The sequence below is a fragment of the Hemiscyllium ocellatum genome, chromosome 21, assembly GCF_020745735.1.
Source record: "Hemiscyllium ocellatum isolate sHemOce1 chromosome 21, sHemOce1.pat.X.cur, whole genome shotgun sequence".
Lineage (NCBI taxonomy): Eukaryota > Metazoa > Chordata > Chondrichthyes > Orectolobiformes > Hemiscylliidae > Hemiscyllium > Hemiscyllium ocellatum.
The window spans coordinates 36481926-36497186 of NC_083421.1; the positions used below are offsets into that span (position 1 = coordinate 36481926).

Below are 15261 nucleotides of genomic sequence, written 5' to 3' on the forward strand. Positions count from 1 at the left end.
TTGGAAGGATGTTGTGAAACTTGAACGGATTCAGAAATGATTTACAAGGATATTGCCAGGGTTGGAGGATTTGAGCTATCGGGAGAGGCTGAACAGGCTGGGGCTGTTTTCCCTGGAGTTTCGGGGGCTGAGGGGTGACATTATGGAGGTTTATAAAATCATGAAAGGCATGGATAGGGTAAATAGACAAGTTCTTTTCCCTGGGTTGGGGGAATCCAGAACTAGAGGGAATAGATTTTCATGGAGAGAGAGAGAAAAGATATAAAAGGGACCTAAGGGGCAAGTTTTTCATGCACATGGTGGTGCATGTATGGAATAAGCTGCCAGAGGAAGTGGTGGAGTCTGGTGCAATTGCAACATTTAAAAGGCATTGGGATAGATATATGAATCGGAAGGGTTTGGAGGGATACAGGACAAATGCTGGCAAATGGGACTAGATTATGTTGGGATATCTGGTTGGCATGTTTGGCCCAAAGGGTCTGTTTATGTGCTGTACATCTCTATGACTCCATGTTTGTATAACGATTATCATTAATTTCCAAGATAATATTGTACAAGAAACTGAAAAGGAAGTTCGCAACAATTAATATTCTCCTTACTTGGTTACTTTGAAGATTCGGAGTAGGCGAAGTGCTCTGAGAACACTTATACCAAACGAGGTACCTGGTTTCACAGCAGCCCAGATTACCTCAAAAATACTGCCAACAATCACCTGCAAAAACATTATTCAACACCTGTTTAGTTGGTGAGCTCTGGCAAATAATATTTCCATTTTCTGCAATTACACAATCGCAACCTTACCCCAAAATCAAAACAATTGAACGAAGAATGGAAGTATGTTCTTGGTCCCAAACCATACATTTTCAGTGACATCTCAGTCAGAAAAAGTCCGAGGAAAACAAATTCAGCAAAATCTGAAACAAAAATTGCTTGTTAATATTTTAGGAGAGTACTCAACAGGCATGTTGCATAGTTGAGGTAAAAGTGGCTACTGCAGATGCTGGAGATCAGAGTCTAGATTAGAGTGGTGCTGGAAAAGCACAGCAGGTCAGACAGCCTCCGAGGAGCATGAAAATCGACATTTCGGGCAATAACCCTTCATCAGGAGTGAGCTTCTGCCCAAAACTCTTGCCCAAACCGTCGATTTTCCTACTCCTCGGATGTTGTCGGACCTGCTGTGCTTTTCCAGCACCGCTCTAATCTAGTTGCTGCATAGCTTTTATACTAGCAGCTCATCAGAGACACAGCTTGCAATTGTTTGCTTGGTAGGATGTCTACCAAGCTTGTGAGCATAGCAATCAACTCCACATTACAGGGCGGGTCACTTGTTTATGGACATCTGATCTATGAATGCAATCTCATACAGGGATGTAACTTCAAAGACCCAACATATGAACATTTCTTGAGTTTATGAATAGCTTCTTTATATTGTCCTGCACTGTATTCTGACTCGCGTACAAGTCAACTTATGGATGGATTCCATGTCACCTTTCTGCTCCAGCAATCAAAACTAATCTTACTTACCTACAGTCTTCTCCATTGCCTGTAACTTTCTCTTCTTCAACTGTTTACTTGATCTCATCTTGAAAATTGCAAGTTTCTTTTTCAGCTGCTCTACGCTCAAAAAACTTTCTGCCAACGTAAGCTTTTTCCTAAATTCTCACATTAACTTTTAGAAATACACATTTATAAACATTGAGTAACATGACTGAAGAAAGTTGGGTAGGAATATAAAAGTCAAATGTAAAATATTTACAAGATATACAAAGTGCAACTTGAGTATTGCTGAATAAAAGATGTATTTTGTTGAAGTTTTTCAACTTCCATTCATCAGGAAAACTCACAAGAATTAACAATGCAAAAGGAAAATGATAAACATTTATACCGCCTAAGAAAATAATGCTGAATGGTTGAAAAGTGGACTGAGATTGTTAGAGGTATTGTCACAGAGAATGCACCAATTGAGTGATGACTGAAAGTTACCTGCTAAATTCAGTTTAAATTTTAATAGCTGACTGCTGGTTTTGCTGGATCAAGGTATTACCCTGAGAAATGCACCAGACTGCAACCTGTCTTTTTGAGTTGGTACTGTGTGTACGCGTGTGTGTGTGTGTGCATATGTGTGTGCACATGTGTGTGCGTGTGTGTGCGCGTGTGTGTGTGCGCACGCATGTGTGTGTGTGCGGGCACATTGGAATATTGGAATGTTCTGTGCTCTTTGGCGACATTCCTTCACTGTTATATGAGATACTTTCTAGTTTCCAGCAGCATACAACATGGCAAGCGAATACTTGATATAGAATTTTATTCTTCCTGGAATGAGTAAATTATTGAAAATTACTCCCCATAGTGAATATGGAATCCCCTTTAAGTACAGAGATAATATCAAAATTGAGGTGTTCTGACGTCTTAGTTTTTGCCAGGATCAATGAAAATATCTCTATATTCACTTTGGAACCAAATAGAAGCAACATGAAAATTGACTTGACAATGAGCTAAAAATGTCTGTCCTGCATACTTACACAGAGCCTCGGTGAGCCACAGTGGCTGGTCATAGTGGACAATTGCAACACAGAGTGTATTAAGTGCCACCACACAGAGAACAATCCAGTAAAAACTCTGTGATTTCACCATGCGGCGAATGAAGAAGCGAAACCTTTTCTCCTTCCTCCGAAAATAGGAGGAGCTGTCATTTTTAACACTTTTCAGGCTGGGTCGAGTAAATCCTAGGAAAGGAAACGTAAGTTAAAAGTATTAAATGTGGTGTTGTTGTAATTGCATCAAAACAAAGTCGGTTTTGTTCTCTGCAAAAGTTTAATTTACAAAACTTCACGCCCATTGGTTTATCTTTATGTTAAAGTTAAACATGATGTTCAGATAAACTGGAATACTATGCAGCAAGTGCGTTGTAGGCCATGGACTCTTTTTTGAATAATATTATTTAAACTCTTTTATGACTGTTTATTTAGCCGTAGCTCTAAAGATGTTACTATTTAAATAAGCATAATTATTCATTCACACTCGTTCTAACAAACTACTGTCAGTTAATTATTCATGACAGCACCAATTTGCACAAATGTCTCTTTAATTATCTGGTTGGCAGTGGAATTGAAGGTCATAAGAATAACTCTGGAAAAACAATCAGATATTGTCCAAAACCCAGTGATATTTATATTGATGGCTTCAGGATGAAGGTGGACTGCAGACAGCAGCTGGTCAGGGCTAAATAACTGCAATGTTGTGATGAACATTGAAGCCTTCTGCTTGCTTTGGAAACTCATGGTTAAATGAATTCAGCCCATGATTGTTGGAATGGAAGTCCCCTCATGGATCTCAATTTCCCAAAGGAAATGAGCTTTGGGCAATTGCTGGTCAGTTCTGAGTGAGCACAATAAACAGTGTAATGCAGCTCATGGCTGAGGATCAATTGGTATAAGGTTGCCAGTTTCATCAAGATTCCTGAATTGTAACTGAGAATTGGGTCTCATATGGACATGCTACGTGGTATATCATTGAAAGTTGAGGTTCTCAGCCATAGAAACAGCAATAGGCCATTCTGCCCTTCCAACCTGCTTCATTATTCATTAGATTGTGGACAATATGTAGCTTAACTCCATCTATCCTGTTTGATTATGTTACCTTTATTATCCAGTCTAATAAAAGTATGTCAATCTCAGTTTTGAAATTGGCAATTGACACAGCCACAGCAAATCTTTGGGAATACGGTTGAATAAGTGTTCAGGCAGAGCTCAAGTCAGCTGGATGGCCTATTTCTGCCTTATTTTTATCCTGCATTTAATCATAGCTACAACTGAGCTCAACGTGCTTGATGGCAATAAGGAAAGGAAATACAGAATATTCCATTGTAATTGCTCTTCACTCTGAGCAACAGAAAGTTCATAAGAAAGGATGTCATCTCATTCTCATACTGTTCAATAGTTATTTTCTATTTCCCCGATATGGTGCATCATTTCTGGACAAGTGCCAAGATGTCCAAAATTAGTGCAGAACCAGCGTGGGTGGAAAATTGGCAGCATATCTGTCTAATACGGCATCTCCAGTCTTTTCTCTCTCTTGGGAAGACTGTTTCTGCTTAACACCTCCTATTAAGACAAGCTCGCGGTAAGTGTTGATCGCAGGGATGATCTCAGTATATGGTCACATGCTTCTGTAGTATTTAATTTTGGTGTGCATTTTTCTTGTGTAAAAAATTTTACATTTTAATACGTAGGATCTAAAACAGTCAAAACTTTAAATATGACTAAATTGGCCAAAAGTGGCTTTGAAATCTCCATATCATTATGTAATATACATCACACTACTTCATTTCCCCATTATAAGATTCAAATTTGGCTATTCCCACAGCAAGATTTTATTGGTTGCTATGGCAACACATTACTTGAAATATTTAACTTAGATCAAAAGCAAACAGTAATTTTGTTACTTATTTTTATCAGGCAGTCAATTCCTCTAGAATCTCAGTTGCAAAGGAAAGGAGTTCACTGATCAAGTCTGGTTAAAAACAGGAAATGTTTGTGGCTAATTGAGATGATGAGCTCGTGTTCGTACATAATTATCTCAGTGCTGATTCTCAAAGAGAAATTATTCTGACAGAAGATTGTTCCAGAGTTCAGAACGCATTCTGACATATCCTGCTACTACAAATGCAATTTTTTTTGTGGATGCACAACTTGATGCACAGAAAATGTGTCAGGAAAGCTTAATAGGTAACAATAGATTGAAGCAGCAAATTTCAACTCCATTGGTACCCAGTTAGTGTCATTAATCCGTTGTGTCAAATTTCAAACAGCATTTTCAAGCAAACACATTTTAATATCAATTGACCAAAAAATTTGCTACTGCAGTCTTCCAACAGGCCTGAGAAAGGGAGACTGCTGTAGAAGATAGACAAAAAAAAATTGAACATCAAAAGAAATATGAAGATGAGTGGTGAAGAAAGCAGCAAGTAAAAACATAAACAATAATATAGAATGAAATCACTGACATTCTCCTCCAATTAAAATTTGATGCCCCTTTTTTTCTTAAATCCTCATGGAAAACACTGTCAACCTACTACTGATCTGAGCTGGCGTTTTACTTAATAATGCATAGTCAGACGAATGGACAGTTCTCCATGCTACCGTTTTAAATACAGTCTCTTTCCACTAATTAGTTGCTGCTGCTTTTCAAATTACAGGGCAATTCCAATGTGCATTGTGCTAAAGAAAAGAGCCTCGAGTGTTATTTTGTTCTAGCTGCTTTATTTGAATCACCGGATAACTTAAATGATTTAGCATAAAGTATAACTGAATTAACAACAGCTGACTGTACTGAGGGAAGTCAAGATTAATTTTAATTTGTTGATATAAGTTTTCAGTTTTTTTTAATGTTTAAACTGTAACCTAAAAAGGGAAAAGAGGAAAACAATTGGAAGACTAAACTGCAAGTTTGCTTGTGCAACTGTATTTTGAACACATTGTATGTAATGAGACAATGCACTATGATAACATAAACCTGCAATGAGGACCAAGTGTGGCTTTCAGATGAATTAGGTAATTGGAGCAGGATGAACAGACATTCTGTCTTAAGTTTTATGCTTCCATTAGAATACCCGATATATACATTGATTTACCATGCTTCAGTGTCTCCATTGGCAGGAGATTATAATTACAGAGTGATTTTACAGAGACCATTTCCATTATAAGTGTGGACACAGTAATTTATAATGGATAAAGTGACAGGAGTTGCACACAGATGGAAAATTTTAAACATATTATGAAGCTGGACTCATTAATTCAAGAGTTACTTGTGTGAGCCAACAGACATCTCTGCCATTGAAGGCAGAATAAAGAAACTCACAAAAGATCACAACTACCTGTTGTACCCTTAAAGAAATGGGATATTAGGTTTTATTGTCTTCCCTCCATATCTTTAATAGCTCACAAATGTCATGGACGTTCCCTCAGGCTGAAAACACCCAACCATAGTTCCACTTTTACACAGCTGAAACCAGGAAACAACAGGTCACTAGTTTGACTTCATTAAAATTGGCAAGATGGTCAAAGTTTAATGGTGCTCACTCTGATCTGTGCCATGCACATTAGCAAAATCATTCCATTGAAGAACAGGAACATAATATTATAAAATTAAACCACTGTTTCGTAGATGTGGAGACAAGTCGAAGGAAAGGGGATGGTACTGATTGTGCTGTTTTTAGTACAAATTCCAGCATGTGCAGTAATTTGCTCCTACATTGTGTTTAATCGAAAGGGGATGGTGATGTACAAGGAGTCAAGGGTCAAGGGCGAAGATCAGAAAGTGGAATTAAGGCAACAATCAGATCAGCAAAAATTGTATTTGATGTTAGGGCTGGCTTAAGAGGCCAAATGGCTTACTCCAGTTCCTATTTCATCCATTTTTACCTAAAGTTTGACTTAATATTAATGATTAGTTTCTGAACAGAAGCTGTTATCAAAAAACTGGAGCAAGATGAAAGTAAAAAGATTTTTAAAAATGATAAACAATAAAAGCATTTTAAAAAATACTTGAATCCAAACTCACAATAGGGAGTCTGACTGTGGAGAACATAGATTGGATAATGGCACTGCAGTGTTGAGTTGAAGTAATTTGGTTGATGACACTGGATGCATTTTTATCAATACTGTCACCAAATCACACAGGCGTACGAAAAAAAAGAGCCAAAAGTGAAATGTTGATGATATGAGATGCAGAAATAATTAAAATAACACTAACTGCTGCTGGCGTCATCTACAGAAACTGCTGCAGGCTTCGGATCCGTTCCAGCTCCTTTAAAAAAAAGGGAAAAGTGCAGCTCTTTTTTAAAAAAAAACAAAAACATTTTTTTGATAAAGTGCGCTGTCTTCTTTTCTATTAAAATGCAAACCCAGAGATCATGCCACATGCAATCCCTCTCATCATTGACTTGGCATATCATCTCAGATTTTCACCATCTTCTTCTTTACCCTAAGAGTTAAAAAGGACATCCAGAGGTCATATCAATATTTCCAATAATACATTGCTTATCTCATGGTTTGGAATGGAACTTTTAGTTTCAAGTTATGCATGCTTTGATATGGTGGCAGTCTCTGTCTGTTACTCTGGTTGCTTTGATTTGCAACTTTTCCTTATTTTGGCTTCTGGGCTTTTCAGAATTAAGAGGAAAATGTGTTAATTTTCTCTTCAGTATTTTTCTGTTATCTCACGAACGTGTTGGCTCTTCCCTGGGTGCAGTTTCCTCAGTTTTGGCAGCCTACTTTACCATTACCTTTATGTATAAGACTAGATAGCTAACATAGTCTGCTAATGTCAGCATAGTTCATATCATCCAGTCTTTATTGCTATATCTAATCCCTTGCATGCACTATTTTTAGTAGCATTCTCTTAATTTACATCTGTTTGCATCTCAATGCCCATCCCAGAACAGGTATGTGGATCTCAGCTGTGACACCTGATTTGTCACAGAGACTAGATTCAACTCACACTGGAGATTGGGCCTGTTATGGCAGGTAGCTCAATGTTATGGTAGGTGGCATTGCCTTCTCCAAAAATCGCACATAATCATGTCAATTTTAATGTGAAAAGTCACTTGCATTGCAAAAACAGGCAAAAGTTTGCATATTGTCTTATTATAGCACTGGTATAAATACAGTTCCAATAAGGAACTCAGCATATTCAGAATTGACAAAAATTAGGACTTGGATGCAGCTTAATTACCATTTTTGGGACCATCAATTTTCCATTCTTCAATAAAAGGGAAGTCTTTTATTATGCTATTTAAGCCTACCCACTATGCCTCTAACAATTGTCCCAATCGATCTAAACCAACTGAGGAAAAGTAAGGGAGCATTATCAAAAAATACACCATCATGAAAATAGTTTGCCAGATTAATCCAGCATTGGTCCACTTTTAGAGGATCTCTTAATGTTTGGTAATAATGGGGTCCCACCATTCAGTTCTGTTGTGCTGTTGCTGCTGAAGCCTTAAATTCTAAAAATGTCATCCAGAATATTCTGGTGTAGCCCGGATGAGTGTATGCAATGGTGTGTGGGAATGTAATGCTGCTAACCATGTGCTAAACAGAAGCAGATGTTCAACAGCATTGAACATTGACTTACACTCACTGGAACAGGAATGGATTATTTAGCCCCTTCAGCTTCTTCTGCCAGCTGAACTGTGGCCTAGTTCAATATACTTTGGTCTGTATACTTTCAAAATACTTCCACTGGATAAACATGTGGATGAGAGTAGAATAGTGTAGGATAGACAAGCTTCAGATTGGTTCCATAGGTTGGCGCAACATCAAGGGCTGAAGGGCCTGTACTGCGCCGTAATGTTCTGTTTTCTATATGTTCTATACCCCTTTCAGAACACTGACAAACAAAACTCGATGAATCTCAGTTTTAACATGAACGACCATAATAGCTATTTAGGGAAGTAAATTCCAAACTTCTATTACCCTTTACATGAAGAACAGTTTCCTAGTCTGGATCTAGTTCTTAGATTCTGGCCCCTAGTCCTAATGACAATAGTTTCCCCTAATATACCTCATCTATTCTCTTTACTATCCTGCAAATATCCACTGACGTTTTAAACAAATCCCTCATTTGTTTAATCTCTCTTTGCAATTTAACCATTAGAGGCAGGGTAGAGTAAATATAATATTGCAGTTCCTCCAAGGCTAACATATGAACATATGAGTTAGTTGCATGTGCTATAGTTAAGATTGACCCAAAGCTTTCTGTAGCTGTAGCACAGATATCCTGAGACCACTTGGGGCACAGCCACCCGAACCTCAGGCTAGGCTCCAGAAATTGACTATCCTGGCCACCCACCCCATGGTTTTCTGTAGTATGAGAGCCTTCTGGTCCAATCTGGAAACAGATTCTCTCCTTCATTTGACCTCCATTATGTAGACTCTACCACTACAAGTGGCAACCCTTCGCTATGCCCTGCTACTGTTTTGTCAGTCCTCTCCTGTCCTGACATTGTTCCAGCAGCTTGAATGCACTTCCCGTAGAACCCTTTTAAGAGGGGCAGGCTGCCCTTAAGAAGAGCGGACTGAATTTATGGCAAGCTGTTCACATGAGCAGCTGGGTACAGCCAATCAGCAGTGTGTTTCTTGATCACCCATTGGCTATGATCAGCTTGATGAGGAGGCAGCATGAACAAGACATGTTGCCTGACTCAATGAGACTACACACGAGGTGATTGTGCACTGTCAACACCCACACACAATAACTTTCAGCATCATGAATGGGCTGGATAAAGTGGATAAGGAGAAGCTGTTCCTGCTAGTAAAAGGAACAAGAATGAGAGAACATGGATTTTAATTGATGTGAAAAAGAAACAAGGACATTTGGTTCATGGATAGACAGGTGGTTAAAATGGCATTTTGCACGCTTGCCTTCATTGCTCAGACCTTTGAATTTCAGATTTGGGATGTCATGTTGAGGTTGTACAGGATATATTTGAGGCCCCTTCTAGAGTATTGGGTCTAGGTCCGATCACCTTGTTATAGAAAGGGTATCATTAAACTCGGAAGGGTTCAGAAGAGATTTACCAGCATGTTACTGGGTATGAAACGATTGAGTAAATAAAAAAGGGTGGATAGGTTGGGATTTTTATCAGTGGAGGTTAAGAAATGATCTTATAGAGGTTTATAAAAGCATGAAGGGTATAAATAGGGTTAATGGTAGTTGTCTTTTCCAAGGATGGGGGCAGGGTGGGGGGGTGGGGTTTCAAGACTAAGGCATTTCTTAGGAGAGATACTTTTAAAAGATGTAAGAGGCAAGTATTTTACACAGAAGGTGGTTCACATGTGAATGAAGTTCCTGACGAAGCGATGGATGCGGCTATAGTTACATAGTTTAAAGGACAGTAAGATTGGGACATGAGTAAGAAAGATGTAAGGGATATGGACCAGGAGGAAGCAAGTGGGACTAGTTTAGTTCGGGATTATGTTTGGCATGGACTGGTTGGACCAACAGGTCTGTTTCTGTGTTGTATGACTCTGTATCTCTATGATTCAATAAGGAGTTAATGTATGGAATGCACTGCCTGGCAATGTGGTTCAATTGAGGCATTTAAAAGAGCAATGGATGACTTTTTGGATAGAAATAATTTGCAAGATAAAGCTGGAGCTTGGTACTAAGTAATGATGCTCACTTGAAGAGCCAGTGCAGGAATGATGGCTGAACAGCCTCATTCTGCTCTGTATTGGTTCTGTAATTCTATTATTAAGCCTAATCAAAGTTTCCCTCTTGTAAATCTCCCATTCCCAATCCCTAACCTACATAGCTCTGACTCCTTCACTTTCGTCATTGTAATTGGCACAGTTTTGACTTTCAGAAATGGTTAGTTTCTTATTTGCATACAGAATAATAAAAATCATCCAGACAGCCAAATGCAAATTAATGTCATGGTTGCGATGGTCAATACAGGATTTCTTGTTCATGCTTTTCTGGCTCTGCAGCCTGAGGAAATTTTCTATTTAAACCCTGGACTCAGTCCACAAGATAACTGATCCTGGTGCATTATCGTGGGCCTCTCTGGCTGGCCTTGCATGCTTGGTCGGTTTACAGAGAAAGGAACCATTCTGTGACCCTGTTGAAAGAGTGTATAAAATTGGCTTACCAGAGTAGCTGAGCAGTGGACCATACACAAAGTTAACTGTAGCAAGGGCATGCAGAAAATCTCATATTACTGAGGGCAACATGATGGCTCAGTGGCTGGCCTCACAGCACCAGGTTTCGCTTTCATCCTTGGGCGCCTGTCTATGTGAAGATTATACATTCTCCTAGTGTCTGCGTGGGTTTGCTCCTGGTGTCCCGGTTTCCTCCCACAGTCCAAAGATTTGCAGATTAGGTAGATTGGCCATGCTAAGTTGCCACATATTGTCCAGGGATGTACAGGCTAGGTGGATAAGCCATGGGAAATGCAGGGTGTTAGGGTAGGTATTGGATCCAGTTGGGATGCTCTTCGGAGGGCCAGTCTGGGCTTAATGGGCTGAATGGCCTGAATCCACAGTGTTGGGATTCTATGATTCTATGTTTTTGTAGCTCTGCAGTATGATCTTCCTCACAGAATGGTAGTTAAGAATATTATAATGTCAGGAACAGGAGCAGAAGTTGACTGTTTTTTCCTTTGAGCCTGCTCTGCATTCAATAAAGTTGTGGCTGGTCATATTGTGGGCTCAACTGCACTTTCCTGCATGTTCATTATAAATCCTGACTCCATTGTAGATCTGCCTAACTCTGCCTTTAACATATTTAATGATCCAACTCCTGAACTCACTGGGGAGAGAATTCCTAGGATTAACAACCCTCAGGAAAGGTTTGTCTTTCGTAAATCCTTTACTCTGAACGTGTGTCCTTGATTTCTAGATTCTCCTATAATGAAAACCCATCTTTGCATCCACCCAAACAAAACCTCTCAGAATATTATGTTTTCATAAGATCATCTCTTATTCTTCCAAATTTCAATGACTATAGACCCAACCTGCTCAACCTTCTCTTGTTAGACAACTCCTTCTTCCCAGGGATGCACTTAATGAATCAGCTCCAAAGCAAGTTCTCTGTAGTGTCTTCAAGGTAAGTGCAGGTAATCCCCATTTAATGTTACCCCACTTAATGTTATTTTCTTTTCAAGTCATTTATTCTTTGAGGCCTGTCTTCTTGTGTTACATCATAATTCTCATTTTAGCATTATTTATGAGCTTAGCCACCATGGCAAATCAGTATCCTGCACTACATTGCCTGCAGCCCAGACACTCCTTCCCTTTCTGTGGTTGTGGGAAAGGGGCTTTGCCTCCCTCTTGGTTTCAGTTTGTTGCATAATCCAGGTTTGCTCCACCATGCACTGTCTCACCCCAGCCTGACCTGGCTTGCTCCACCTCTGCTTCGTCTTGTCCATTGGGCCTTGCCCTCTTCCCCAAGCTACATTTGTCCCATTCTCCCTGCAGGACTCATTCCTTCCCTTCACAGGCCCCGTTCTTACCCTTGAGCTCCATTTCTGATCTTCACTTCACTGCTAACTTCTCTCCTGGGTCCTTGCTTCCCTCCCAAATTTGACCAGAGGTCCTGAGCTCCATCTATTGGCAGAGGTTGGTCATTTCGGGTGTCCAGTTGTGCTGACTAACCTCTGCTCAGAGTTTGACGAGGCTACATCTTTCAGGACTACAGAATATTGCATTTTTATATTTTTAAAATTATTTTATTTTAATAATTATTTTATATGTCATTGTAATAATTTAGCAATTAATGGACTGCTGGTACTGCATTTCAACTGAGACAATGCAGGCATAATGTTTTGTTTTTTATGCTAAGGAAGGCCCCAAGGAAATTATTTCTCATCTTAAAATGTGGGGATCAAGGCTTCTCTTAAAGTCTGTTCTCTTAAAGGTTTGACTTCCATGAATACAACCCTAGATTTAACTGAGGACATTATGTTTATTCCTCCTGAAATAAGCAGACAAAAGACATATGTAGATGGCATCTCATTCCTGATGAATGGCTTATGCTCGAAACATTGATTCTCTTGCTCCTCGGATGCTGCCTGACCTGCTTTGCTTTTCCAGCACCACACTCTCAACTCGGCATCTCATCAATGCCCTGTACAGTCAAAACAAGACTTCCTTACTGACATACTCCATTTCCCCTATTGTGGATGGCAAGGTGGCACAGTGGTTAGCATTGCTGCCTCACTGCGCCAGAGACCTGGGTTCAATTCCTGCCTAAGGCAATTGTCTGTGTGGACTCTGCACACTCTCCCTGTGTTTCCTCCCACAGTCCAAGAATGTGCAGGTTAGGTGAATTGGCCATGATAAATTACCCATAGTGTTAGTTGCAGAGAAATGGGTCTGGGTGGGTTGTTCTTCGGAGGGTCGGTGTGGACTTGTTGGGCTGAAAGGCCTGTTTCCACACTGTAAGTAATCTAATAAAGCCCCAACACCCCGTTTGCCTTCTTAATTACTTGCTGTACCTGCATCCTTGTGATTCACCCTAATCCCTTTGTTCTTCAGCATTGTTGTATATTAGAAAAATGGAAAAAAATCTTTCAACAAAAAGTTAGAAATTTCAGATATCTCATCCAAGTGGCTATTTTTCTTATGTAAGATGAAATGACCATACCTATATATTTTTCTATATTTTTAATTGTGGTTTTAAATGGAAAAAAGGAACGTTTGACAGCAAAGGACTGAGGAAGGAATTGCAGTATTTTTAAAACTGATTGTATGTTATATTTACGCTGCTGTTTTGCATAAACAGTGAGGGAGGCTGTTTGTCGATAGATTGGCAAAGATTCAGCTGGCAACAGGTTACAGATTGCTTTGTGGATTTGTGACCAGTTATGGATGACAAAAACTATTAACTTGACAACAATTATCTGTCAGAAGTCACACAACACCAGATTATAGTCCAACAGGTTTATTTGAAATCACAAGCTTTTGGAGCACTGCTCCTTCATCGCCTGATGAAGGAGCAGCATTCCTGGTGTCATATGACTTCTGACTTTGTTCACCCTAGTCCAACGCCAGCACCTCCACATCAACAATGGTATGATTGACTCCTGGTAGCTGAACCACTTGTAGGTGTGAATGATACTGGCAGAAGCCTTAGACTATTGCAAGGACACACAGTGTGCATTTTACCTAAACCCTTAAATAGGCCAGTTTATTTTCTCAAACAGTTGCTGTAAGTTATGGCTTTTAACCAGTAACTAAGAAACTTTATAGTTAATAGACCGATCATCTGTGCTTCCTGCAAACAGGCGAAGAAAGCAACTGGAGAAAATGGATTAAAGAATAAGAACAGGATCTCTTGCTGTATAGTGTTAGTGATTTACCTCAGAGTCAGGAGGAGTGGGTTCAAGTCCTACCTGCTCCAGAGCTGTGTAATAATGTCTCTGAATGGATTAGAAAATATTCACTTGAACAAATAGAAAGAGGGCTGTTGTGGTACAATTGTCATGCACCTACCTCTAGGCCAACAGGTTTTGGTTCTTGTCTCACCCATTCCAGAGATATATCATAATATATGTGTGCAGGTTTATATAAAAATATAAATGGAAGAACAGAACATCCTGGGAAGCAAAAGATCATCTTAGCAAATCATGTGGTTTTGGGCTACTGCAATACTACCCCAGTTTTTTTTTTCTGTTCCACCCATAACACCAATGCTTTTTGTCTTTTTGTGTCCCTATGTATGTTTGTATAAAGGAGTTCAGAAGGGAATTTGTTTCATTTGTTGTTGTCACATGTACCAAGATACAGTGAAAATACAACGTTACAGCCACAGAGAAGTTGCAGAGAAAAACAGAGATTCTATAATTCTACAGCATGGAAGCAGACCATTTGGTCTGTCAAGTGCACACTGATCCTCTGAACAGCATCTGACCCAGACACACGCCCTCCCCCATCACTGTATTCCCCATGACTAATCCACCTAGCCTGCACATCCCTGAACACTATGGGAAATTTAGCATGACCCTGCACATCTTTGGACTATGGGAGAAAACTAGAGCACTTGGAGGAACCCACGCAGACACGAGGAGAATGTGCAAACTCCACACAGACAGTCACTCCAGAATAGAATTGAATCCAGGTCCTTGGTGCTCTGATGGAACAATGCTAACTTCTATGTCACTGTACCGCACATCAATATTTACATTCAAGAAGTTCATTCAAAAAGTTTGATAACAGTGAAGAAGTTGTTCTTAAATCTGTTCTTGTGTTTTTTCAAACTTGAGTACCTTCTGCCTGATGGAAGAGGGTAAAAGAGAGTATAGCCAAGGTGGGAAGGGCCTTTGATTATGTTGGTTGCTTTCCCGAGGCAGCAGGATGTATAGATGGAGCGAATGGATGGAAGGTTGATTTGCGTGCTGGACTGGGCTGTGTTCACGACTCTCCATTATTTCTTGCAGTCTTGGAAGGGCAGTTACCAAACCACGTTGTGATGCATCCGGATAGGATGCTTTCCATGGTGCATCTATAAAAATGGTAACAGTCTTTGCAGACATGTGAAATTTCCTTAGCCTGCTAAGGAAGTAGAGGCATTGTTGTGCTTTGTTGACCATTGCATGGCATGGGTGGACCAGGACAGATTATTGGTGACCATCACTCTCAAGAACTTGACGACCACCTCCACCTCAGCACCATTCGTATAGACAGGAGTGTGTTCTCCACTCCACTTCCTGAAGTCAACAACTGGCTCCTTCATTTCACTGATATTGGAAAGATTGTT

The 15261-nt window shown here is 39.8% G+C and overlaps 1 protein-coding gene across 1 annotated transcript in view; it reads right to left on the bottom strand.

The window, feature by feature from the left end:
* Positions 1–15261, bottom strand: part of cacna1ba (calcium channel, voltage-dependent, N type, alpha 1B subunit, a) — a 600961-nt gene that overhangs the window by 168852 nt on the left and 416848 nt on the right. Inside the window, exons 12-14 of the mRNA XM_060841327.1 lie at positions 2523–2726; positions 802–914; positions 600–712 (exon numbers count right to left, since the gene is read on the bottom strand). Of these exons, the coding sequence (XP_060697310.1) occupies positions 600–712; positions 802–914; positions 2523–2726 (430 nt within the window). The remainder of the gene's footprint in view (positions 1–599; positions 713–801; positions 915–2522; positions 2727–15261) is intronic.